General features: G+C 46.2%; 1 protein-coding gene across 2 annotated transcripts in view; it reads left to right on the forward strand.

The window, feature by feature from the left end:
* PXDC1 (PX domain containing 1) overlaps nucleotides 1-12,318 on the forward strand; it is a 29,894-nt gene extending 17,576 nt beyond the window's left edge. Inside the window, exons 4-5 of one of the 2 annotated variants that reach the window (XM_081296101.1) lie at nucleotides 7,043-7,154; nucleotides 11,131-12,318. In XM_081296101.1, coding sequence (XP_081152227.1) covers nucleotides 7,043-7,154; nucleotides 11,131-11,248 — 230 coding nt within the window. In that variant the 3' untranslated portion in view covers nucleotides 11,249-12,318. The remainder of the gene's footprint in view (nucleotides 1-7,042; nucleotides 7,155-11,130) is intronic. The other variant, XM_081296102.1, reaches the window with a different exon arrangement.
* Nucleotides 12,319-25,676: the final 13,358 nt, after the last annotated feature.

The raw sequence follows: 25,676 nt of genomic DNA on the forward strand, positions 1-25,676 counted from the left end.
TTCTTAGAAGAGTGGGCAGTGCAAGGGCCCCTCCTTAGCTGGCACCTGGTCTCCAGAACTTTCTTTACAGCAAAGTGAAGATGGCTATGTTGTTATCCTGTTTGGGTGTCTACAGACCCTCTTCTTGCAGGGAAAACAGAGAGCTCTGGAATCCTCCATTGGCTATCATGTGGGATTCTGTATTGCATAGCCTGGGGGCATGGAGAAGCTTCTCTTTAGTCTGGATGGGTAAGGTCCTTGCACTGAATCTTAGTGTCTGTGCTTTGCTCTATTTTGTTCTGTTTTAGGCAAAAGAGAAAGCAAAGAATAGCAGAATTGTCATAGAACCTTGTGTCATGGGAGGAACTGGGCTGTTGCTTTGGAATGACCCAGAGACTCCAGAGTTGACGGGACAGGCTGGAGCTGTGTGGAGCTGCCTCTTGGGGAATGACTTCTTGGGAGGAATAACCTGGAAGTCCCTTAAACCCTATCCTTCTGTCCTGCTTTTATTAGCAATGTGACTGTATCTTTCCTAAAGGGCTGAAAGTCATGAGATGAATTAAAAGGGATAAATGTGGAGTCTCACACTAGGGCTTTAAGTATGTTCTTTGTGTCTTTTTGAAAGGATTAAGGACAGGTTTCAGCCCACGGCCATCTGTGAGCCTCCTGGAGCCTCCTTGGGGCCTTTCTACATGCCCAGGGCCCAGCATCTAGGTCTAGGAAGGTAGGGGTTTTGACCTTCTAGTGCAAGTCAGGACCCTAGGCCATGTGGGATGTCCTATCCAGCCCTGGAACCATTGCAAAACAGCCATTGCATCTGGAGAAGAGATTCTGGGGAGGGGAGGGGTCAGAAGAGTGGGAAGAAATGGAGAAGAGAGATTGAGAGGAAGAGGATATGGCTCTGGTGTTGGAAGGCCCCCACTGGTGTGGCACCAGCACTTGGGAATAAGTGCTGCTGACTTTGGCTCAGCACAGAATACTCTCTAACAACCGAAGAGTGTAAATGGCCTGTAGCTGAAAGTCTCGGTGCTAAGGCTGGGGGAGCCATCAGGGCCTTGGTGCCTGAGCCTCCCTCCAGAGAGAAGCGTCCTCAACCCCTTGGGATATTTCCTCCCCTTCCTGCGGGTTCTCTCCATGAACTCTCCCAGTCCTCTGGCTTGGCTTCCCGAGCAGCCTACCCTCAATTGTCTGTCCTCTCACTGTCTGAGCAAGGGCTTCCTGACAGATCAGTGCATGCCCCTTGGCACCCCGACCCACTCAGCGCAGGAAGTGCTTCATTACTCAGTGAGCGAGGAAATACACTGATAATGACCCACGGCAGCTACCGGAATGCTTCCAAATGAAACTACGAGTCCCAGTAGCAACAACATCTCTTGAGAAGAGAGCTCCCACGTGGGGCACATCAGGTCATCGGTCTCAGTGCCATATCTGGGGTGGACTCTTGGGTTCCCAGGTGGAGACTCAGGGTCCAGAGAGTACTGGCCTCACAGGAAACATCTACATGGCTGGCATTTCCTGCTGCCTTCCTTATTCTCTAGAAATGTACCCCGAGTGCTGATGCCAGGCCTCCCAAACTGACTCCCAGGGTTCATTAATTTCTTTAAACCTCACCCTCAGAATAAAGCCTGGTCCCTTGGTTGTCCTGGGTGTGTCAGAGTCTGAACTCTGGCTGCTGCTGGCCTGGTGACCTTGAGGGTCCTTCAGGTGAAACCTGCCCATCCATTGCTATTCTGGTAAATTCCATTCATTTGGGAAAACACTCTTCATGGCTGAGACCTATATCTACACTTCTCCCCCCCTAATTTCTTGATGCCTTCTTGTGCCAATGTGTCGTTCATCGAAGAGGTGTCACAGGTGGGGCACTGACCCTCTCTTTACCAGCACCCAGACTCTGAATGCTCCTTTCTTTCCAAATGGTGAGACTGCTTAGTGGTCAGGGCTCCACTAGATGGCGCCAGGCACTAGTCGTGGTAAGAACCCTGTCCATTTCCTGGCTCCCCAGCAAGGCTAGCCCTGCAGCCTTAAGCATTCTTGGCCCCATGTTAATCTAAATGCTCATCAGATCTAAAGAAGCCAAAATCTAAAGTATTCTGTGCCAACTGTGTCTATGCAGAGTGAAAGAAAACATAGTTTTCAGCCTTCATCTGCTATGGCTAGTTGGATGGATGGTTGAATCTCAGCCACAGAACCTGATCATGCAGGTCTGAGGGGCCTGAAAACAATCATTTTAATTTTCATTATTCTGGCATCTGTGCAATCTCAGCCTTAATTTTTACTATCCAGAGACAGCCCAGTTAGCCAATTAATAGAAAGACATCGGTTTGGTTTTTGTCTTGTTGCTGGAGTATGCTGAAAATATACTGGGAGAGAGAGGATTTGCAAGCAAGGAAAGCTATATCATGAATACTTCTGAGACAAAATGTCTGCTGAATACAAGGTATAGAAAAGTTAGTGGAGTGACAGGGTGGTGGCTTAAGGGGACAAATGAAAACTTAGATGCAGTGAAAAAAAAAAAAAAGTACACCGTTAGGACAATATGCACCATGGTAGTTGTTGCAAAATAGATCTACAAGTGGATATATGCTGAGATTATTGGGTGATAGTTTGAGGAGAAACAGGACTTTGGTGCTCTCAAGCCCTCGTCCTCTGAGATATTTATTAATTTCAAAGGAAAAGAGAGTAACTTTACTTTGGAGACAAGTGGCAGAACCCTCCTTCCTCAAGTGATCCATACCAGCATCACTAGTAATAGGGCCTGTGAAACACGCGCGTGCGCGTACACACACACGCACGCACACACAATACTGCTACACTGTGGAGAACACAGCATTACTTCCTGTAGGATCCCTGCCAAAGGTGTGTCACCTGTATCTCATGGCTCAGAAACCCAACTGAGGGACATTCCATAAATAGATGGCCCACCCTCCTTACAAGTGTTATAGTCATTAGAGACAAGAAAAGAGGAGAAAGTGTCCAGGTCCTAGGAGACCAAGACTCACCAGCTGGAAGCACCAGCATTCTGGATTGGAGGCCAAGCAGAGAAAAGGGACATTAGTGGAAAAGCTGGTGAAACTTGAGTAAAGGAGGTCTCAGTTAACACTATTGTCCACACGTGAATTGCCTGGATTTCATCCGTCTGCCATCCTTGTGTACAATGCGGACGTGGGAGAAGCCGCTGAGGGAAATGTGAGAACCCTCTCGACTGTGTTTACAGCTTTTCTGCAATTCTAAAATTAGCTCAAGATTAAAAGTTGGGTGGGGGGAAGACATACTAAAAGTAGGGCTCTTCTCCATGTGAAGATAGGAATGCAAAAAAAAAAAAAAAGCTCGAAAATGAAGTATTTTATGGAGTCAGTCACGTATGTGATCAAAGTAATCAGACTGGCCAATGATTTTTGTTGGTGGTGCTAAATTGACATCTAAGAAATTCACATTTTCAGTGTGTTTGAAGACAGGCTTCAGGGGCTGTAATTTTTCTTTAATCATACCATTTCCTTCAGGTCTCTCTCTATATATTTTTTTCCATGTGTCACAACAGACAGGAAGACAGTACCAACAGTGAGGGTAATCATTGAGCTTATTTGAGCTCCCAGCACGTGTTAGATGCTTTACATCTATCATCCCTAATTTGAGCGTGTGCCCTGTTGAATGGATACAGTTATTCCCATTTTATGGATAAAAAAACTGGGCAAGAAGTAACTTGCTTCCTAAGCATCCGGAGGAGACCTGAGCCTTGAACCAGCCCTATTTGAGTTCTAAGTCCACATGCCGTGTACCCTGGAGGACCCAATCTTTTAAACTGTAGGCCTTCAATGCTTGCTGATGCTGCGTTCCAGGCAGGTTAACAGGAGGGTCTTGTTACAAGTCAGATTCTCCTATCCAATAACCATGAATCTCAAGGAAACCTTTTGCTTGAAGGTCTGAGTCCCCTGTCCATGCTACTACCCTTCTGTGAAAATTGACCTGCCAGGGTTATTCTCAATCGAGCATTTGCTGTCCTGTTTGTCAACAGATAGGAAAAGACAGAGCTAGAAGGTTATTAGCAAAGAGGATCTGCTTAAACTGGTGGTCCCGGCTAGAAATCTGTTATAGCTAAATGCTTTCTCTCTCCCTCAACCACTAATTTGTATAACTCTTCTTAAGACTTTTTTTTTTCCCCAAGTGATGGCGTGAATAAAAATACAAACTGTCACAGAATCTGTGCTGCTTTTTCAACTAGCACAGGATATAAAAACCGCGTATGTTTCCTAGACTTTCAGGCTGCTGTGATCTGATACTTGTTTACATATTAAAAGATCATTTGCTTTTCAGTCAGCCATCCCTTTACAAACCAGAGTTGGGAATATATGTTGCTAAAGCGGTTGCAAACCCACCAGCTCCGTAACCTGGTTTGCCTCTCCGTTGTTGCAGAGAGAGCAGAACCAGAGTTTCTCAGGGGCCCTCAGTTGCCCCGAGGAAAACATGCAGTTTGAGCCAGGTCCCTCCCAGGGACTGGGCCTGAAGCTTCAAGCACTGACAAACCTCAGTGTCCTAAGGGGCCCAGATGGCCTCGCTGACAATTAAGCAGCATTTATATGCACAAAGGCTTTTTTTTTTTTTTTTGGTCAGATAATTAAGAAATGATTAGTTTCAGATATTTTTGGAGGGGATTGGTAAAATTCCATTTTCTAGAACTCCAGAGTTCACATTTAAGAACCATTAGGAATGTCAGATAACTTCAGAGTTTTGTTCAGAAATGATTTGCAGCAGTGACATCTGTTTGAACTTGTAGGGTCCCCCCGCCCCAAATTCCCTTGGCAGAGGAGTGGGGAGAAAGGGGGGATGAGGGCTGTCAGCTTAGCTGTATGGAGGCTGCTCCCGAGTTTTGTGTGCTTCCTCAGACAGACAGATTTGGGTCAGAGTTAATAAAAACAATAAAGAAAGTGGTTCTTTGCTGCCACAAACCTTTTAAATTGAGAGGGAAGGGGATCTGAACCTACCTTATTAAGGTTTCTAATTTTCAGAGTCTGCCTGCTCAGCCAGACCTAGCTAAGAGTCTTCTTTTTGTTCTTTTCACACCTAGAAATGTAGTTGACCCCAGAGTTCCCAGACCGATGTGTCATAGGTTTGCAGAGCCTCTTCTAGACCCAAAGTCCCCACCAGAGTGGAGCAGGGAGGAAGACCCAAACAAGCCATCAGTGGATGCCCCACGGGGTGTGGCTAAGTGTCACAAGAGACCCATGGAACATGAGCGGCCCCCTCTCCAGAAAGTTAGGTATAAATCCTAGCAAGAACTTGGCTCGTCTGATTGATGACTCGTCATTTTGATCCCATCGGGAGAAAAATCTTCTATTTTTCTTTCTTGTTTTTTGGTGTTGTTTCCCTAATTCTCTTCACATGGAGCAAAGTTCAAAGAGCTGAGAGCCGAATGCCTAGAAAGATCAAAGGTATTCAGGAAGTGACAATTTCAGTTAGAAAAAAAGCAACTTCATCCTTTGGAAGAATTTAGAATAAACTATGCTAAGGTATAAGAAAAAAACATAAATAAATAAATAACAGAAAACAATTCTCCGGACAACAAAGGGAAGATATTTCCATGGACACTGTGGGCCGGGAGTGATGCTCTTTTTTGGGGTATGGCGGGCTCAGAGGATGGGGAGGCTGATCCCGAGCGGCCTGTGAGCGTGAACTTGGCTCTGCATGGTGGGATGGTGACTTCTTGCATTTGAGAATGCACCAGGACTTTGAGGTGTATTGTCAGCATGTCTTTTACAATGCACTTAGCCTGATTTGATAGGACAGCTGAGGTGGTCCAGGGTGTGGTGCTGAGGAAGGGAAGGGAGCCAACCTCACAGGGAGGGGAGGACTTCAAGGCCAAGGAGCATTAATGGACAGCAGATCTGTTCCTGTACTGAGGGAAGGGATGAAAGCAGACCTTTGGGAAATATAAATAAAGACTAGAGCAGGAGAGAGGCAAACCACAGCTGGCTCTTATGCAGTCGGCCAGTATGCATGGATGCAGTCAAACACAGGTCAAGAGAATTGGAAAAGAAACCCTGCTGTACTGGACACGTACAAACTCTTTTTTTTTTTTCCTTGTCATTATTTCCTAAATAAGGCAGAATAATAACTACTTAAGCATTGTATTCGGTATTTTAAATCTTCTGGAGGTGATACAAAGCATACAGGAGGATATGTGCAGATCTCATGCCGGTGCTAGGCCATGTCACGTGTGGGCCTCGAGCATCCGTGGATTTGGGTATTCTTGGAGGTCCTGGAACCAATCGTGCATGGATCCCAAGGCACCACTGTACTTAAATGGACAAGACAACATGCTGAATCATATCCCATAATGAGGTTTTAGAGTGAGAAGGATCCTCAGGGGTTATCTCATACAATTTTAAAACTGCAGTGAAGCTCACAGTCAGGCTGCCTGCAGTGTCTGGGCCCCCAGCCCAGTGCTGGTCCCACATCTTTCATTCCAGCTCACCTAGCCATGGACCCGAGCCCCAGACCTCCACCTTTGCAAACTAACACCATTCAGCCAATGTAAACACAGGATGTCATTTTTCTCTGTTACCAACATCAGTGCTTATTGTGTGTGTTGGGGTGGGGTGGGGGGATCAATGCCTATAAAGAACTATATATAGACAAAAAGTGAAAGTGTCCTGCTTGGTTCAAAATGCACATTTGATTTCATTTGATGCTCACCGGAAGGCTTGGTGGTGGATGTTGTCAGCTCTGCCTCAGCCCACAGGCGAGAGCTCAGAAAAGGTTGGGTGACCTGTGAGATGGTGCATGTCACTTTAAACTCAGTGGGAGGGCCTTGGGGGGAGGGGTGCTCACAGATCCAGAGCCTCTCCCCAGGCAGAGCCACACTGGCTGACTGACACAGGGTCAGCCCGCATGGCTCCCTCAGGGACTGGTGTCTGGCCGAGCACTAGAATGAACCTCCACTGTGCAGAGTGGGACAGAAAGGGGGACAATAGGTAGCGAGGGACAGTGGGTAAATGGTGTAATCCCTGAACTTCAAAACCTCAACTCTGCCCCTCCCCAATACTCACTTGATGGCTTTGGTTTTCAGAAATCATGAGGTCCAATGGATTCTGTTTAGCCAACACAGAAACGATAGTCATTGACCACAGTATACCAAATGGAAAAGACCAGCACCTGGGCGTGGATCCCGCAGAGCATCTGTAAGTATCTTGGTTTGACTGTGGTTTTATAGAAAGGGTCCCCAAGCTGCCGGCCCCTGCTGGAGACTGGGGTTTGCGGCCCACACCGGCTCCATCGGAAGGAACCAAAGTGGTCAGAGGTACCCCGCAGCTGACTCTGCCCACCTTTGGATACTAATTTTTTAAAATGTGTCCTTTTCTAGAGTTTGGTGAGACCTTGGTTCATGGACGTTACATCTTGAGGATCTCTTGAGACTGGGGATGTAACATCCATGTTGGCCTCACGTCAGTGGCTCAGGGTAGAGCCTGGCCATTGGCCCTGTTTTGAGACCGAGGGCATGTCCCATCATGGAGGCTGGATGGACAAACACACCATTGTCCCCTCCATTCCTTCTACCTCTGATAATACAATTCTTGACCATAGTATGTGCTCTGGAAAGCACAAACACCTGGGCACCGAGGCACAAGACTTCCTTCTGCTCGGATCTCTGTCTGGCAGCTCCTTGGTGAATTCCTGAGGCAGCAGCATCCCCAGACACTGAGAGGGGGAGTTACACCTTGATTCTGTTTATGTCTAGGCCAGGTCCAGGCTTCTTGGTTGTGTGAGTTCAGGAAATTATCTAGCCTTCTATGCTTCCCTTATCTTCAAGGGGGACCATTCTGCTCTCTCATGGCTGGCTCTCTGAAGACTGCAGATGACAAGCATAAACTGTCTGGCTCAGGAACCAGGCTGCAGAATCTCCCTGGGAACCCCATGAGTGACACAGAATGGGGATAGCTCATATCTGGAATGTTCATGTCCAGCCCCAACCACTTGGCAGCCCTCAAAGGCAGAAGGAAAAATAAACAAAACACCTAAGATAAAGCTAAGCACCCATGTGACACACCTGGGCGAGTCAGCTGCAGGAGACGCTGACCCACAATGAGCCTGGGCTCTTGGAGGTGGCCTGAGCCTCCTGTGCTACACTCCTGCTCCATCACAGAGCTTGGTGGCTTGTGGGACTGGCACCAGCCCATAGCCACCCCTTCCCAGTTTTTCAGGTGTCTCTTGGGTATTTGATGCGAGGATCCTTCACAGTGGATGTGCCAGGAGATGCTGGCACGAGAAGCAGTGCTGCTGGCAAGGTCGGCTCCGTGGCTTGGCAGGCCTTGCCAGGACACCCGGTGGCACTGAAGACCCTCTGTATAATTCACCACTTCACTGAGGCCTCTGGGCACCACTGATGTGGATCAGTGGGGGGAAGGGAAAGAGTCCTGTAGCTTTGTGGTCAGGGATTGTCTTGGTGGAGAAGATAGATGGAGACCCTTCCTCACCACTAGGGTCTGGGTTCTGACTCTACCATATCCCTAGGGGGACACCTCTGTCTCCAGAAGCACTCTGGAACAGGGTCAGGGTTTTCCCCAAGTGCTGGGATGGAGCCCCGAGCCTCACGTGTGCCAAGCACGCGCTCTACCACTAAGCCACACCCCCAGCCCACGATGCCAGATTTACAAAGTAGTTTCCACTGTGGGCAGTTTTGAGCTTAGAAGAAACAGAGAGAAAAGAAAATCTGGCCGGAAGCACGACTCCCCCAGCTGGCCAGCACTCTGCATGGACAGGAATGGCAAATCTTGAAATCGTGGCCACCTGCTCCAGGACACCCATCTGGCAGGAGAGTAGGAGCAAGGAAGAAAACCCAGTGCTCCCAGGGAAGCCTTTGGAGGCTCAGAGGAGCACTTAGAGGGAGTTTCTGACGGCTGGCCCGGGATGGCTCCCGGTGCCTGATCTAGGACAGTGAGGCCCAGCTCGTGGTCTGGCTGCAGTTGGCTTCCTGGGAGCCGACCGTGGGAGTGTTTGAACTCCAGTGACTGTCAGGCAGGTGGCACTCGAGGCCACTGTGTGACCTGCCCCTAGGGCCGTGGTAGAGTCTGTACAGGCAGCCCCCACACTCTGGCCCAGGGTAGGGTGGACCCCAGGGCTGGGAACTGGAGATGAGCTGCAGTCAGAGAGCGTCAGACCCCTGGTCGCAGCAGGCTGAAGGGATTGCCAGTCTCCTGGGCAGACACCCAGGGCTGAGGCCTTGGGCAGTTCTGCCAAGGGCTGGACCTCAGCCCCATGATTCATCTTGCTCTAGCCTCCCAGCCTCCCTGGAATTCCTTCTCCTGGTCTTGGGTCACCCTCTGTTCTGGGGTGATGAGGGCAGGTGATGGGGGGCTGTGAGGACAGTTGCCAAGACCCTGTCCTGGCTGGTTTGGGGGGAGATTTAATGCCTTAAGGTGAAGCTGGAGAGTTGGTCTGGTCCCATGAGGTACTCTGACCAAGTGGAAGCTCTTCACGGGCACCTTGAGCTGCCAGGGGAGTAGGGGGCCTCAAGGAGGAGCCCGAGGCCAGATCTGGGCCCTGCATCCTTCCTGAGCTGGGCACAGAGGTTGGGGGGGGGGTGCTGGGGGGGGGGGCTCCCCTTGCCTCTCTCACGCCTCACTGGAGTTAAAGGAAAGCCCCCCTCTGCAGCCCTTTGTATTCAGACATTTTAAAGCTATCATCTCCTCCTCTACATTTTTTTTAAAATCACCAATTACTTAATTTGCAACTTAGAGGAAGCCTGCCGGAAGCCCCATTGTCTGAGGTCTGCTGGGTTCCACACAGTCCTGTGTACTCAGCTTGCAGGAAGACCCACCTCTTAGGGCCCATTGCATCATGTGCCAGCATGTCCACATCAATGGTGGTGACCTGTGGTCTGGACAATTCATGGACTTCCTGGTCACTGAGCAAGTAGCATCAAGTTCCTATCACTGTCCTGTGGTCAGAGGCATCTTCAAGTGCTGGGAACCAGCCCAGGGACTCAGCATGTGAAGTGGACTCCAGAGCTTCCTTCCTGCCCTCCTGCCTCCTCCTCCCGTCCCCCTCTCCCCCCTCCTCCTACCTCCTGGGCACTGGTTTCAGGTTAGGAAGATGGAGGCAGCACAAGCAGGACCCGTCTCCCTCCTTGGTGATACCCCAATATGTGTGGCTAAGAAACAGATTCTCACAGTTTCTCACAGTTGTGGAGATGGGAAGTCCAGGTTCAAAGTGCTGATGCCTGACTAGGGCCTTCCAGTGAGAGACAGAGAGAGAGAGACAGAGACAGAAAGAGTGAGCAAGAGAGAGATGGAGGATGGGTGCTGAACAGGCTTTTAGAACAAACCCACTCCCATGATTACATTAATCCATGCCCATGGGCAGAGCCCTCATGACCTAGACTCTTCTTGACCCTGTTGCACTGAGGATTAAGTTCCCAGCAAATAAACTTGGGGGCACACACATGAATCATAGCAATCACACTTTTTTCTTTGTTATGCCTTTTTTTTTTTTTTTTAAGATTTGGAATCTTTTTCTGGCTCAGGAGGTCACATCTGGGTTGGACAGGCAGCAGAAACATTTCTAGTTCAAGGGGAAACCCAGCAGGAGAGTACTTACTTGACTTGACTTTTCTTTACATTTGGGTACTCAGTTCCCTTCCACCCCACATCAGCCTCCCACATTCAAATGCATCTTATACTTCCCAGCCTGAGTTAATAACAGCCCAAAGGAGGCTTCCTCACTAGAAGGACCCTCTCCATACCTCCACGGGCCTCCTGCCCCTCCCTGGTCTCCTTAGTAGGCTTCTGCTTCCTCAGGAGAGGCGCCACCTGTCTTGTCCACTGTTAGACCCCAGAACTGATAATGTACCTGGCACCAAACAAGAGAGGAAAATGATGGTCCCATAAATGTGGGAATGAATGAGGTCCTCACTAACTATTAAACCAGCATGGATAGCAGCCACATAGGCGGAAAATCAGAAGCTGAGATGGATTTTAGGAGGGCATCCATTTCACCCAAATAATTTGTAACCATGGTTCTTTTCATGTGTCCTAAGCATACCTGGAAAGGCCACCCTGTAGGTCCCTTCACACCCTGCACAGAGGGTTGGCCCCTCCCTTTCTCTCTGCTCCATCTGGGACTCCAAGAGCCAGTCTCACCTCTTTTTTCCTGTTTCAGGTTTGAGAATGGTGGGGAGTTCACCTCAGAGCTGGAGAACGGCGACGACCCAGCAGCTTATGTCACCAACCTGTCCTATTATCACCTGGTCCCCTTCGAGACGGACATTTTGGACTGAGCCCCTCCATTGGGACTCCCCCACCTCAGCCCTTGACTGCATGTCCTGACGCTGTCCAAAGCTGCCACTCAGTCCTGGATTTCCTAGGGTCCCAGACCCCATCCCTGGTGAGGGCTGGTGTCCGACAATTGGAGCTGCAGGGCTTCTTGGTGGCTGTGGGCTGATGGCACGTCTCCAACAACCAGGGCTCATGTCCCTGAGTCTCCGCAGCCTGCAGTTCTGTGGGGCCTTCTCCTCTCTCTCCACTTGACACACCAGGACGCCTCTTCACTCCTGGGACTCACTGCCTACGCTCAGTGCCTGCAGGGCGTGCGCTCTGCCAGGCCAGGGGTGCCAGGCTGTGTCTGGCCTCCCTCTCACTGTTACTCCTTCTCTGCGAGGGACATTCCCTTATACCAATGGCCTCAGACTGCCTGGCTACCTTGATTCCCCGCCATTCCTTCATACGTGAAAGGCAGGAGGCATTTCAAGGGGAGATTTTGACAAGTCGCCAAGTTCTGGATGACTTAAGCAGGGGATGTTTAGTAATCCCGATTTCCCTGGAACCAGGATGTGTGGCTTTTGCTTTTGTGTTTCATCTCTCTGGAAACCAAGTCCGGGGTCAGCTCGGAGGAGTGTTTACAGAAGGTCAAGCACACCTGGGGAGTATTGGCCTCAGAGCAGTGGAATCATTGATGACCAGGTGCGTGCATGTCTGAACTTGGCCTGAGAGTCAGTGATGCCCCTCAAGAGCAAAGGAAGCCCGTTCTTGGACCACCAGCTTCTCTCAGTCAGCCCTTCCACTTGGGTGTGATGCTGTTACTACCGCCTGCAGGCGGCAGGGGTTCCTCTCTCCTGCCCTCGGTGCCATCGTTGTCATAATGAACTTGAAAGGATGGAATTGGAAGGAAAGCTCAGGGCCCCGTGCCTACAGGGGTGGGTCTGAGTCCTCTGAGATTTATCTCCCCGGTGTCTACTAACGACCAGCATTTGCTAATGTAAATAATAGTAAATTATTGAGAATTCTAATTCTTTTACACAGTCTGTTTTTAATCTATTTTAATTAAATAAAATCTATTACTCTACTTTGATATGTTTGTGTAGAAAGGTGTGGTTCATTTGTCCCCTTTCCGGGAACAGGACGGAAACCAAACACAGACCCCTGGTGCCTGGCTCTGAGCTCTCTCCCTGTCACATTGTCATTTAGGAAATGTGGTATGTTCTTCCCGTGGGGAATGATCTGTCCAAACTGAAAAATGAACAGACAAGCTTGGTAGTTTTTTTTTTTTTGGGGGGGGGGGTTGGTGATTTTTTTTCATTTTTATTTTTTTCCACTTAGGATTTTTCTCCTTCTCCTTTTTCCTCTGTGGAAGCCACAGGAAACCTCTCTGGTGACCCAGCTGTAATACATCTGATATTTCCATGGATTTTACATTTCCCTTCTGCTTTCCGGCCTTGTTCAGTTTCATGCAACCTGATCTTCAAATATGCCATTAGGTGGCTGACTGAGGTTGACCAGTTGCCTGTTTCTTTTCTCTCTTAACAGAGTTCTCAGTTCCATACACGGATAGAACTTTTTGCCTACCACTTAAAGTTAGAATTGATCAACACGTTCAGTTAATTCCAATGCAACTTTCAAAGTGTGATCCATGGATTAGGCTAATCACCCATGTTCCACAGGGTGCTTCTCTCCAGCCACTTACCTATTGAGATGGTGACTTCCTCAGCTCACCCACCTGCACTGACTGTATTTCTGTATGTGTATGTTAAGAGCTGAGTTTGGGCTCCCCAAGCACTCCTCTCAGCTTTATTGAAAAAGTATCACTGTTTACAATCAGTGCACAATGAAGCCTCTAAACAGGGCTCAGATGTTTGGAAATTTATTGGCCTGTCAAAGCTCTGCCAGAGCATCCTATAGCGTCCATTTTTATTTTTTCTTGGAAAACTTTGGCTTGGAATAAAACATACTCTTTATGTTCCCATCTTGGAAAGAGCCAGAGTGGAGATAAATAAATATGTTAGTGCAGTGAAACATGGTTAGTAGCACTCAGCATCACTGTGTGAGGACCATCTGCAGCAAACGGAGAGCCCATGCACTGCAGGAGAGGAGCCCCTACTGCTCTTCAGTTTAGCTGATCCGAAGTGTGGACCCAGTGTGGCCAGAACTCCAAGTTTTTCAATAGAAGCTAAAGTCAGAACTTTTATGCGCAAAAACCAACTTTGATGTGTTAGAAAGAAAAATAACAATAAAATAATAACAAGAAACTTAGCCAAGGAAAAGAATCATCAATTTGCAGCGTCTACCCTAAACCATCAGTTGAGAGACTAATACCAGAGGAGCTCGGGTTGGCATGTGACTTGTGCACTCTTGCCCATATCTTCTTCCAGAGACATGCTGCTCTCCTTTGTTGGTTCTGTGGCCACATCTTCATGCTACTCTGGCAACCAAAGGAGTCTTGTCCACAGTGTCCAGGACACTTCCTTTATTACTGACAATTGTGTGACAGCTACTATCCTGAGCCATGCTTACTACATTAGACCAGCCTCCTGCAAAGTAATGTGCAATTAAATTCTTTTTGGCAAATCAAATTATTTAAGTCACCTAATTTTCCTGTTTGAAAAGAATGTTTGGCAAATGCTATTTATAGGCTGAGGAATGGTCTCCTCTTTGTTTTGCAAATCCAGGCTGGTTTTCACACAGGCTTGCTTAGAGTGAAAAATGTACACTGTGAACACGAAGTAGGCCCACCCTCTAATGATTTTTTGCAGAGTGGACACACTGTAATACATTCCCTCATCGTGGGATACCAGATAAGCACGAGTCACCTGGTAATTGAGCAGACCGTGGGCTCATTAATAAACATACAGTTCTCATGGATATGACACTTATTAATAGAAATATATGCAGGAGTGTTGGCAGCCAAATCATCCTGAGTGATGTGTCCTAATCAGCACCATCTCCTCCTGGGGACAGAACACATTCTTGGCTTTCATTTAAGAGGCATTTTGTCAAAGCACAAGTATTTTTTTTTTTATTGCAAATGCAATTTCTGACCCACATTCCATGGTACTAATGTACTCTTGCAGACCAGGATTCTATTCTAGGTTCATTCTGTTTTAACATGTAGATTTTATTATTATTTGATCATGGCCAGGTCAACAGATCAGGAAGTGACTGCCATTGAAAAATGGTTTGTTGTTGTGCTTGCAGAATCCAGGAGGAGAGGGCATGCCATGCCACAGGAAATCATGCAGGCATGGACCAGAGTAGGTTAGAGGGCAGAGGGAAAATATAGCAAGAACCTTTATGCTGGTTTCTGTGGGAAGTAACAGGGTGAGGCAGGCTGATTTAGGATTGGTGAGTTTGAACAGTGGTCTCTGGGGCCTAAGCCCTGGACTGATTAGGTTTTGACCAGGTAAATAGTGTCCTAAAGTCCTGGAGCTCAGTAAAGAAGGTCACTGGGGGTGTGGGCTCTGTGTTGGTTGGTTTACAGGTGAAAGTGTTGCTAGCAGGTAATTATTACCTCTTAAGAATTAAGATTAGTCTTGAAGGGGCAGACCAGTTTCAGCATGAGCCCAAGATGTCAAAGCATCAGATACAGAAATTAGAAATCATTGTTATTATTACAGATATTTACCCTATGAACCCTGGGGCTATGGGAGGGATCTGATTTTATCCCCTGCTGGGAGCACAGAGAAAAATCCCAAATGTGGCATATCTGTGTTCTCCAAGCAACAAAATTTTCCAACAGGAAACAAGATTCCTTATGGATATACAAACTCTTTTTCTTATTTAAATAAGTGATATATTCCCATGGTCCAAATAAATAGAATGATGTAAAAGATTTTCAGCAGAAAGTAACACTCCCATTTCTGTCCTATCCTAATTCCCACCAACACCCACATTAATTAGTTTCTAATATGTTTATATGCAAACACCAAATAAACATGACCATATGCTTTTCAAACAATAGCTGGACGAATTCCTCTGGAGCCTACATAAAATTCAGCATTTGTGGTCAATAATAATATGTCTTGAAGTTCTCTATATATGCACTTCAGAAATAGATAATCTGTCTAGATTTCATACATTTTCCTTCTAATAAAAATGTGAATGGCTTAAGGGCTTGGCTGATGTGGAGCATAACATATCTGAGATATGCTTAATTTTGCTAGGCTTCTAGGTAAAGCTAGATTTTTTGTTGTTGTTGTTGTTATTTGCTCCCATCTGTTGAGGGTGGAGGTGAGAATTGGGGAGTGGAATGTAGTAGAGGCTGGGAGTTTGCTACAGGGTAGGGTCTAACAGTAATTTGTAGTAGACTTGAGGGCAAATCCCTCTCCAGTGAGCACACTCACCTTAAATGATCTTGAGGCAGATGTCCAAATGCCATAATGGCTGCCCATGTGTTAATTTACAATAGGAACAACTCACCCAGAAATCAGAATATGTGGAAATTATGGCTGGCCAGTACCTTCTCTTTCCCTACAACTGGGAAGTCAAATCATGATCTGAAGCTGGCTCCATCAATATAGAAATTGGAATAGAGGGAAATAATTAGATTAACACCACGGGAAATATCACTGGGACCAAGGTTTTAGAGTTTTCATGGAAGGCATTTTCACATCTCATTAATTGAATAAATTAGCAGTATAAAAAGAGACTCGACTATGCTTTTCTCATTTTTCTTTGGGCAAGTAAAAACTTGACAAAGACAGGCAATGAATTTATTGGAAATCCTGAGTTGAACAGAGAGACAATAGGGATGACTTCACTAATGGAAATCTAAACCTTAATATCTCCTCAGTCAGGGTAGCCTTGCCGATAGGCAGCTGTGACTGAAATGTCCAGATGAGGGTGGGGAGGGAGGATGCTCTTCTTGGTCCTGAAGCATTCTTGATCTCCAGGGAAATGCCTCTCCAGGAGGAGCATATTGGTAGGAGGATAAGCACTTTTGTTTTCCTGCTTTACCCACATCATCTTAGAGGGAGCCATTAGGGCCACCTGCAGGATCAGACACTCAAAGGTGGTTGGCTGGGTCAAGATCTCTTCTCCACTAGCTGATGCTTGAAGACACTGAACAGACTTGTGCTTTCCCAGACATATTCTTTCCTAGATACTTCATACATTCATATAGGTCTTACACTAATGCATTGGGGTTCATTCTTCCAATTTGAAGAAAATTTGCGTATCTCTTCTCCAACCGAGTGTTAACTTTAGAGTATAACCTACAAATAGTCATCTTTTATTAGGATTTTATTTGCACATGGTACAAAATTTAAGAGTAAAAAGAGTTGCTCATTGAAAACCTTGTTCCTGCACATCCCTGTCCCTCGACTCTCAATTCCCATGTTTAGGGACAGTTATTATTACCAGTTTCCTGGGTAACACTTCAGAAGCATACAGTCCTTTTAAAAGGTAGCATACCCTTTCATACACCTGGATTTCTCACTTAATGGTTGGGTTGGGGATTATTTGTAGAGCACATTCATTCTTTTTACCTATGTACCTGTTTTTTTTTTTTTAAGCTAAGCTACATTTTCCCTTTTCTTTTATTTCTCCATAGATCTTCTCTATTTCTTTTTCTACTTTAATTTAGTTTTGAAAATAGGTAGACCACTCATGGAAGGGAGTGAGGGAGCAAGTCACATGGCTATCTGGGGGTAGCCTTGAGGACTTTGAAGCCATTGCAAGGCTTTGGCTTTACTCTGAGTGAGAAGGCAACCACTGGAGGGTATGGGCAGAGGAGTGAGGTATAGGACATGGGTTAGGATCATTTTGGCTGCTGAGTGGAGAACAGATTGGAGGGGCAAGAGTGAAAGCAGGGAAACTTGTGTCTTAATTAATGTGAGGCTACCGTCACAGAATGACTTAAACTGAACACGTTATAAACCACAGAAGCTTTTCTCTGAGTTCTAGAGGCTAGAAAACCCAAGATCAGGGCATTGATAGATTTGATATCTGGTGAGGGTCCCTTTTCTGACAAAGAGCATCTTTTATGTGCCTTCACAAGGCAGAAGGCACACATAGGCTCCCTTTGACCTGTTTCATAAGGGAGCTAATCCTATTCATGGGGGCTCCACCCATGTGACCTAATCACTTCCCTCTTCATTTCAACGTGTGAATTTTGAGGGGAAAACACCAACACTTAGCCCACACAGCTACTTAGGAGACGTTCCAATAATGCAGGCAGGAGAAGAAAGTAGACCATGGCCCATTGTAAATGGTAAGTTGTGATTGGATTGCCCTAGGCAAGAGAGGAGTGGACTCAGGGTTGGCAACAAGATGGAGAGTATGAGCCCAAGATCATTCCGTTTACCTCAACTGCAATGGCAGAGAAGTTTTGAAAAGGAAGATCAGAAATTCTGTTTTAGATATGTTAAATTTGAGGTGACTAGTAATTACTATTGGAGTTCGGAGTTCAGACAGGAGAATAAATATGGAGGTGGAGGTTTGGGGAGGTGTCATAAGAAAGAGAAAATATGTAAAGCCATGAGGCTGGACTTGATCACCATGGCAGAGGATTGAGGTAGAAAAGAGTTGAGGACTGAACCCTGGGACTCTCCCATGTTAACAGATGCTCCCACATAGGAGAGTGAGGAGCTTGTAAACTTGTGTTACACAGCAGGAGCTGTCTCGTGCACAAAGAACTTCTACAAAGAACCACTATGAATCCACAAGGAACTTTATTGATTGCTTTGCTGATTCTCACTATGTAGATTGAGATGGGCCAGGGAATAAGAGCAAAGCCAAGGGAAAACAGCATCCTGGAAGCCAACAAAGAAGGAGTTTGAAAGAGCCGAGAAGTCAGTAGGTCAGTTGCTGCTGACAATCGTGTATAGTGCAGATTGAGAAAAGAACCCTGGGTCTGAGCACAGCCAAAGTGACTGTCAATCTCGACAAGAGCGGTTCTAGTGGAATGATGATGACGAAGACATGATTGGAATCGAAAGCATACAATAAAAATTCTTCCCATTCCTATAAACCATCTTCCATTTCTGAGAACTCTCTACCTCTGCTAAGTAACCCATTTTATTAATTTCTTATCCATAGATCATGAATTTTTATGCAGATATTTCTACATGAAAATATGCATTCTTTTTTTTTAATATTTATTTTTTAGTTATTGGCGGACATAACATCTTTGTTGGTATGTGGTGCTGAGGATCGAACCCGGGCCGCAAGCATGCCAGGCGAGCGCGCTACCGCTTGAGCCACATCCCCAGCCCTGAAAATATGCATTCTTATTCTTCACTTTTTAACATACAAGCATACTATACTCATTTCTCTATACCCTGAAGTTATTCCTTCTAATAGCCTGAGGATATTAAAAGCTTCTTCACTCTTCGTTTTCTGTACAATGTTTTATTGTCATTATCTTCTGAGTGGTCCCCTATTGATGGACATGTGTGCAACACACCAGTGTTTTGTAATTATTATTTGATTGTTCAAACAATACTTCAGTGAACAGCCTTTTCACAGCACATGTGCAGGTATAGCTATAGGACAATTTCCCCAACAGTGGGTTTCTGTGACAAAGGGTAGATGAACTTATAATTTGGTAGATTTTGCCAAATTTCCATCAATAAGTGTCATTCTAGTTTGCATTTGAATGTATGCAATGCATGTGGATATTGTTAGGTCATCACTGATGGAAAGAGGGATCATTTAAAATACTTTTCTATAGCAAAGTATTAAGCAAAACACCTGGATATACAAAATTTCTCATGAACAAGGATGCATTGTAGAATGAAGTCTCTTATTGACTTTTAGAGATTCTCTGTATGAAAAAGTTAAATAGGAGTTCTTTGTATATGAAGAAAATGATACCTTGTATCAGTCAGCTTTTGCTGCATAACAAGCTCCAAACATGATAGTTGAATGGCTGCTTATTTAGCTCTCAGCTTTGTGAGCCCATAATTCGGATTTAGCTTAACTGGTCATTCTGTTATTCAGGGTCAGGGTTGAATGGTCTTGGTGGGGTCCACGGAGGGATAGCTAGCATAGGAGAGCTTCACTAGAATAACTCATCCTTTCCACTCCATGTAACCTCTCATTCTCCATCTGGGTCAGCGAGTTTTTTCCCCCCACATGGGAACTCATAGTTCTAAGAGCAGTTAGAAGGAAAACTCCAATGTACAAGTACTTTCCAAGTTTCTGATTGCAACTCACTTGTTACTGTCTCATAGGTTTAAGCAAGTTACATGGCCAAGTTCAGAGTCAGTGTAGTGAGACACTACCCAAGGGCATGAATTCAGGCAGGCATGGACAAAGTGGAGTCAGTACTTTGTTGTAATCAGTCAATCCATAACAGTCCAAAAAGGTCCACTCTTAACCCACTGTTTCACATATTTTGGGTTATTACTCTCACCCCCTTTATTGATAAAGGCAGGCACGGTGCTAGGATTGGCCATAATCCTCAAAGAAGCTGAGTGTAAGTTTCAGTTCTAGAATGAGAGTCTCTGTCCATGAAGCTCTTTCCTTCTGAAGACAGACGGCCCTCACAATGGCAACAGAGCCTGGGAGAGCCCAAGATCAGGGGCAGGACTACTACAATATAAGGGGTGTACTTCACCTTCATGGTTTGGAAAACAGATTTTTATATTCCAAAGCGGTTTACTTTTCTTCATTCAAAAGGATCTTGATGGCCAGGTATCCCTTTGGCATTCTATACAGCCCAGCAGGGGCAGATTTGATCTTTGCTGATTTCAGCTGCTAATGTGTCGTGGTGGAAACAACAGAGAACGAGGGCTTTCAGAAATGCCCTGGAACAATTGGATGATTGGATTGAACATTCCCCAGTGACTTGAAATTTTGACTCATCAAAAACAGCTTCTTTACCTTTTTCCCCCATTCAACTTATTCTTTTTATTTCTTGAGTAGAGTGGACTTGATGTAGTCAGCCCTGGAACCTGCTGTTTTGGGGAGAAAGGTCGATATTAAAGCCCATGAAATTAGTCTTCTGAGAGTGTAGGTAGATAGTGACAAGGACCTCATAGCCCCTGAGGCATGACTATTGCTGTGACGTGACAATTGTCCTTCACATCCAATCTGGAGACCAAGGAAGGCCTTGACAAGGAGCAGGAAGAGGGGAAGAAAGAGAAGGGACTTTTATTTAGCACCTACTGTATATCCCAAGCATGTGTAAGATACTGAAGGTACAGAGATGTAGGAGATGCTGTTTCAGTCCTGAGCGGACACGAGTCACCATGAAAAACCCCACTTAAACATAATATGGGGGAAGGAGAGGAAAGAGCAGAGGAGACAGGGAAGAGGGAAAAGGAGAAGACATAAAGGTAACTGGAGTAAAATAAGGATAATGAGAAGTGAGAAGGTGTGCGAGGGATAGCTACCTAGCAGGACTTTTGAAGGTTTTCTTTAACCATTGTAGGAAAGAGTCCCTGACTGTGTCAGTCTCTGTTCAGCCCCAAGCCTCTGGGAGCTCCAGCCTTCCTGGTGGCAGGGGCCATATGCTCCAGCCTGCGTGACTTCTCCTTGCACCTAGTCTGCACCCCTAGCTCAGACTGGGTGTCATGGGATGCACAAGCAGCTCTTTCCATAGACCTGAACTCTTCTGGTGTGTGATGGGCACCCACACAAGAACTGAGCACTGTGACAGTCCCAGAACTCCTCCAGGGTCCCTTGGGTTGGTTAAATGAAATCAGAGACCTAGCAAGTCTCGCTTGCCAGTCTCATAGTTGTCCCTGGAAAGAGGCCTCACCTGTGGGAGGCGCCAGACAACCACGGAGCCAGCATATCCTGCGCCCCAACAGGTTAATACCTCTCCCAAGTGCCAGAGCTTCCCCCAGGGAGTCTTCATTTTTTCTTTTGTTCTGGGAATCCGGTTCAACTTGCTCTTTAATAGTCCCTGGAGGGAGATTTGCACCTTTCCCTTGCCAGAAAGAGGTTCTCTCTGACTCACCAGATGGATAATCAGATGGAAAAATGAGAAAGTGTCTGTGGCATGTTATCAGGTCTCACTTAGCTGCTTAAAGGAACAGCATTAGGGATGCCCCACCTTAGGGTACGGGAGCCCTTGAGGTTCAGAAAGTCCCAGCTTGGCCAGAGGTTGGCAGAGGTTGGACCTTCTCCCCAGCCCTTGGCAGGTCGGCTGTGACCTGGGTGTCAGGAGTCACAAGGACCCAGGGACTGGCTCACTTTTCTCTAACTCCTGTCACATGGGCTCAATGTGGAGGTAGACTTCAGCTGGGATTTGCTGGAGGGTCCAGACGCCTCATGGGTAGGGCCTTTCCTGAATATACCTTCTCCTGCGTGGAGCCCTAGCACCTGCCTTTCACCTGCCAGGCACCCTGCCCCCATCCCCCCTGCTGAAGCTCTTGGCCCTGTGGGACCCCAGAGCCTGCACAGCTAAGGCTCTGTCATCCACCAACTCAGCACATGGCATGGCTGCAAGGAGGCTCCTGACCTGCAGTGGATTTAGTACTTTATGTGTTTTGTTTACAAAAGTGCACCTCCCCCACAGGTGTCTGTCCTGCTGCACTGACCCCCACAGCTCAGAGCCCACATAATCCACTCTGTGTGGCCAACTCTGTCACAGTGAAGCAGATGCTGGTTCTGGAGATGAATCAACTGGAGCATCACTTAGAAGTTCTGTTTCACAGATCTTTAACGAACATCTAACAGGCTTGATTACTTCATCATACTCTCAATAATCAATTGGAAACACTGACATTGAGCAGGGCCTGGGTGACATTGGTCTAGCGGGTTTGGAGGGATGACCGCCATTGTTTCTTGAGTCTGACTTTTCCCCTTCTCATACCTGAAGTTGCCAAGCCCACCCTTGGAAGTGATGATTTACTTTTACATTCATTCCTGATTATCTTAACCAACATAGGTTCAAGTGCCATTTAATTGTTACCACTAATAATTATTATTATGCTTTAGTAGTGAAATCGTTATTGCTATCATTTCTCTCTTATAATAATAAACAAATATCATGGTTGCTGTTGTGAATCTCCAAGGAGCAGTAGAGCACAGAGGTTGAAGAGTCTTTGGAATCAGACTGACCTGGGTTCAAATCCTGACTACACCCACTAAAAAACTCTCATCCCCTTTATTGATGAGCCAATCACATGATTTCTCTGAGTCATTCACATGACCTCTCTGAACCAGTCACATGATCTGAGTTTACTCTACTGAAAGCTCAGATAATCATAACTACTAATCAGTGTTGTTGTGAGACTTGAAATAAAATAAGGATGGAAAGCGCAATGTCTAAAAAGTGTGGTTGCTCAATGATAGATTCTGTTCCTAGGTTTCTATTTTCAGCAATTTGTGTCACAGTTTGGTCTGGAACAACTTATTTTGGTTTTCTTAAAAATGAAGCATTTCATATTTTTTTGATTATTTGTTCTTTTTAGATGCACATGATAGTAGAGTGTATTTTGGCATATTACACATACATGGAGTATAACTTATTCTAATTAGGATCCTATTCTTGTGGTTTTACATGATGTGGAGTTATATTGGTCATGTATTCATGTACAAGAACAGGAAAGTTACGTCTGATGAATTCTACTGTCTTTCCTCTACCTCTCCCCTGGCCCTTTCCTTCATTTCCCTTTGTCTCTATTCTTTCCCTCTCCACCCTCCCTTGTTGTAGGGTTAGCATCCACATATCAGAGACAACATTTGGCCTTTGGTTTTGGTGGGACTGACTTATTTTAGTTAGCATATTATTCTCCAGTTCCATCTATTTACCAGTAAATGCCATAATTTCATTCTTCCTTGTGGTTGAGCAATATTCCATTGTCAAAGAGCTCAAAAAACTTAACACCAAAAAAAACCCAAATGACCCAATCAATAAATTAGCAAAGGAACTGAAGAATCGCTTCACAGAATAAGTACGAATGGTCAAAAATATATGAAAAAATATTCAACATCACTAGCAATTAGAGAAATTCAAATTAAAACTATAGTGAGATTTCATCTCACTGCAGTCAGAATGGCAATTATCAAGAATATAAGTAACAATAAATGCTGGTGAGGATTCGAGGAAAAATGTACACTCATATACTGCTGGTGGGACTACAAATTTGGTGCAGCCGATATGGAAAGCAGTATGGAGATTCCTCAGAAAACTTGGAATGGAACGACCATTTGACCCAGCTATCCCACTCCTTGGTTTATACCTAAAGGACTTAAAATCAGCAGACTACAGGGACACAGCCACATCAAGGTTTATAGCAGATCAATTCACAATAGCCAAGCTATGGAGCCAACCTAGATACCCTTCAACAGATGAATGGATAAAGAAAAGTGGTTCATACTTAAAAACATAAACTTATATCTCTAAATGAGCATGAGGAGGGTGAGAACAACTCACAGTGTGCGTATCTACGACTGACTGCAGAGGGAAGCTGAGTAGACCCAAGGGCCAATTCATTTCAGAGGTCGGAACAAACCCTATCCTCCCATGGGTACCCTGTGCCTGATGTTGGTGGCCATGAGCTGGGTGGATGGCTGGTCAGACTGAGTGAGGCTATTCTTACATTTGCAAGGATGATTCAGATGAGAACACAAAACAGCAGGTATCAGAGGGATATGCTCAAGGAACAGGACAGAGAGAATAGGTGAAGACAGTGGGAGAAGGATAGTTGGTTTGGGTTTAACCAATTTTTGTTCATTTCTGTTCAAACTGCGGGAAGAAAGCTCTTTGGCCTGTGGGAACTTGCAGCCCAATTGGCTTATGATGGTGGCACCATCCCTCTATGCCCCACCTGGGTTTTCTCAGGACTCCAGTCCTGAGCAGTGGTCTGGTCCCCATGTCCTCCCACACCTTTGTCCTTGCACACAGAACCACTCTCCCATCAAGGCCTCCCAGCTTCTTATGCTCAGCAGCTTTAGTGCAGCAATCACACTGTTTTTATTTATTTTTTTAACCTAAGGTGCTCAAACCTACTTTTAGTATAAAGAACCATCTCTTAAACATCTCTTATGTTCTAGCGGAGTGACATGTCATGCAGTGTCTAATGGTCATGGAGATATGTGTCCATGTAGGAGCATGTGACACAGAGGGAGCCCATGCAGTTGGGGGCCTGACTGGGCTCCTCTGAGTGAGTGTTAAACTGAAATATGGAGAGAGGATAAGGTAGGGGGCAGGTGGTAGGGAAGAGAAGCCCTCGAGCAAGAATAGCATGGGAAGAGGCAAGATGAAACTTGACCCTAAAGGTGGGCACACATTGGTTTACTACCATCTTCCTAAACTGGTTCAAGAAGAATGAGTTCAAGGAAACAAACGCCTGGATTTCCTTGTCCAGTGTGGGCACATAGTAGGCCTTCTCTTTCCAGGAACTATAAACACACCACTTCTTATCACCAAAGCCTTAGCACATTTTTGCTCCCTTCACAAGGTTTGTGAATGTTCTGGAATTTAGTTGATTCTGCAGCCAGAAGCCCCTCACAGCAGGAAGAATCGTGAGCTCCAGCACTGGCATGGGAAATGACAAGCAGGTGGAATCGTGCTATTAGCACACAGTACGAGCAGGCAGCTATTACCTCAGGGAGCTCCTGGTAAACCTACGAGGTTGGATGAGCATGTTCTATCCTCTGTCACCTCTCCTATCCTTGTCAAAGAATTATTGGTGCTCTCCTTCACACAGCAGGAAAAAGCCAAACAACTGCAGGATTTCTAAACCATAGGTCCCAACTGAGCCTTAATTACTCACATGGGCTGGATTAATTATTCAAGCAGATGGATTAACATGTGGAGCTGGTAGGTTTACCCCGTGAAACAGGAACCCATGTGAACAGTCTGCGGCACATGAGGCAGGACCTGTTGTCTTCTCAATGACCTACTGTGTGCATGGGCAGAGGGGTGCATGCAGTCCCGGCTTGCACTTGACCTCCAGGGCTGCACTCTTTGCAGGTGTCAAGGGTGATTTTGATAAGATTTTCTGGACCAGGAGGGGGAACCTTGCCAGGCCCTGTTCCCAGGATATGGCTTCTGGGGCCAGACTGTGTTGACCTCAAAGTGAGGATAGCTCTGCCAAGATCTCTTCTGTATTTACATCTTGATCATTGTGGTGAAACGTGCTTGTTAGTAGTCACGAAGAATAACTGGCACAAATTCTCATCTCAGCGTGGAGTGCATGAAACTGAAAATTGGCAGAGGCAGGGAGAGGGAGCCCAGTCTCAAGACAAATGTGAACTCAGCAGCGTCAACCTCCGAGGACTGCCAGAGCAGCTTCTCTGGCACCTCTGTGCCCTTCCCTTGCTCAATGCTGCCTTCTCGCCTTCGTTCACTCCCAGGACCCCACTTTCCTTGCACCCCTTTCAAGGAAGGTTGCTTGTTTCCTGTGGCAGACCATGAGCCTTGTGTAAATGCCAGTATTTCTGAGGCTTGCTCTCCTCCACAGAGCATCCTGGTGGTCCACCAGGGCCCTCCGTATCCCCATCACCCCCATGACCCTCTTCATTCACAGGCATGCT

This window comes from Spermophilus citellus, assembly GCF_964194105.1.
Source record: "Spermophilus citellus genome assembly, chromosome: 5".
In the NCBI taxonomy this organism is placed as follows: domain Eukaryota; kingdom Metazoa; phylum Chordata; class Mammalia; order Rodentia; family Sciuridae; genus Spermophilus; species Spermophilus citellus.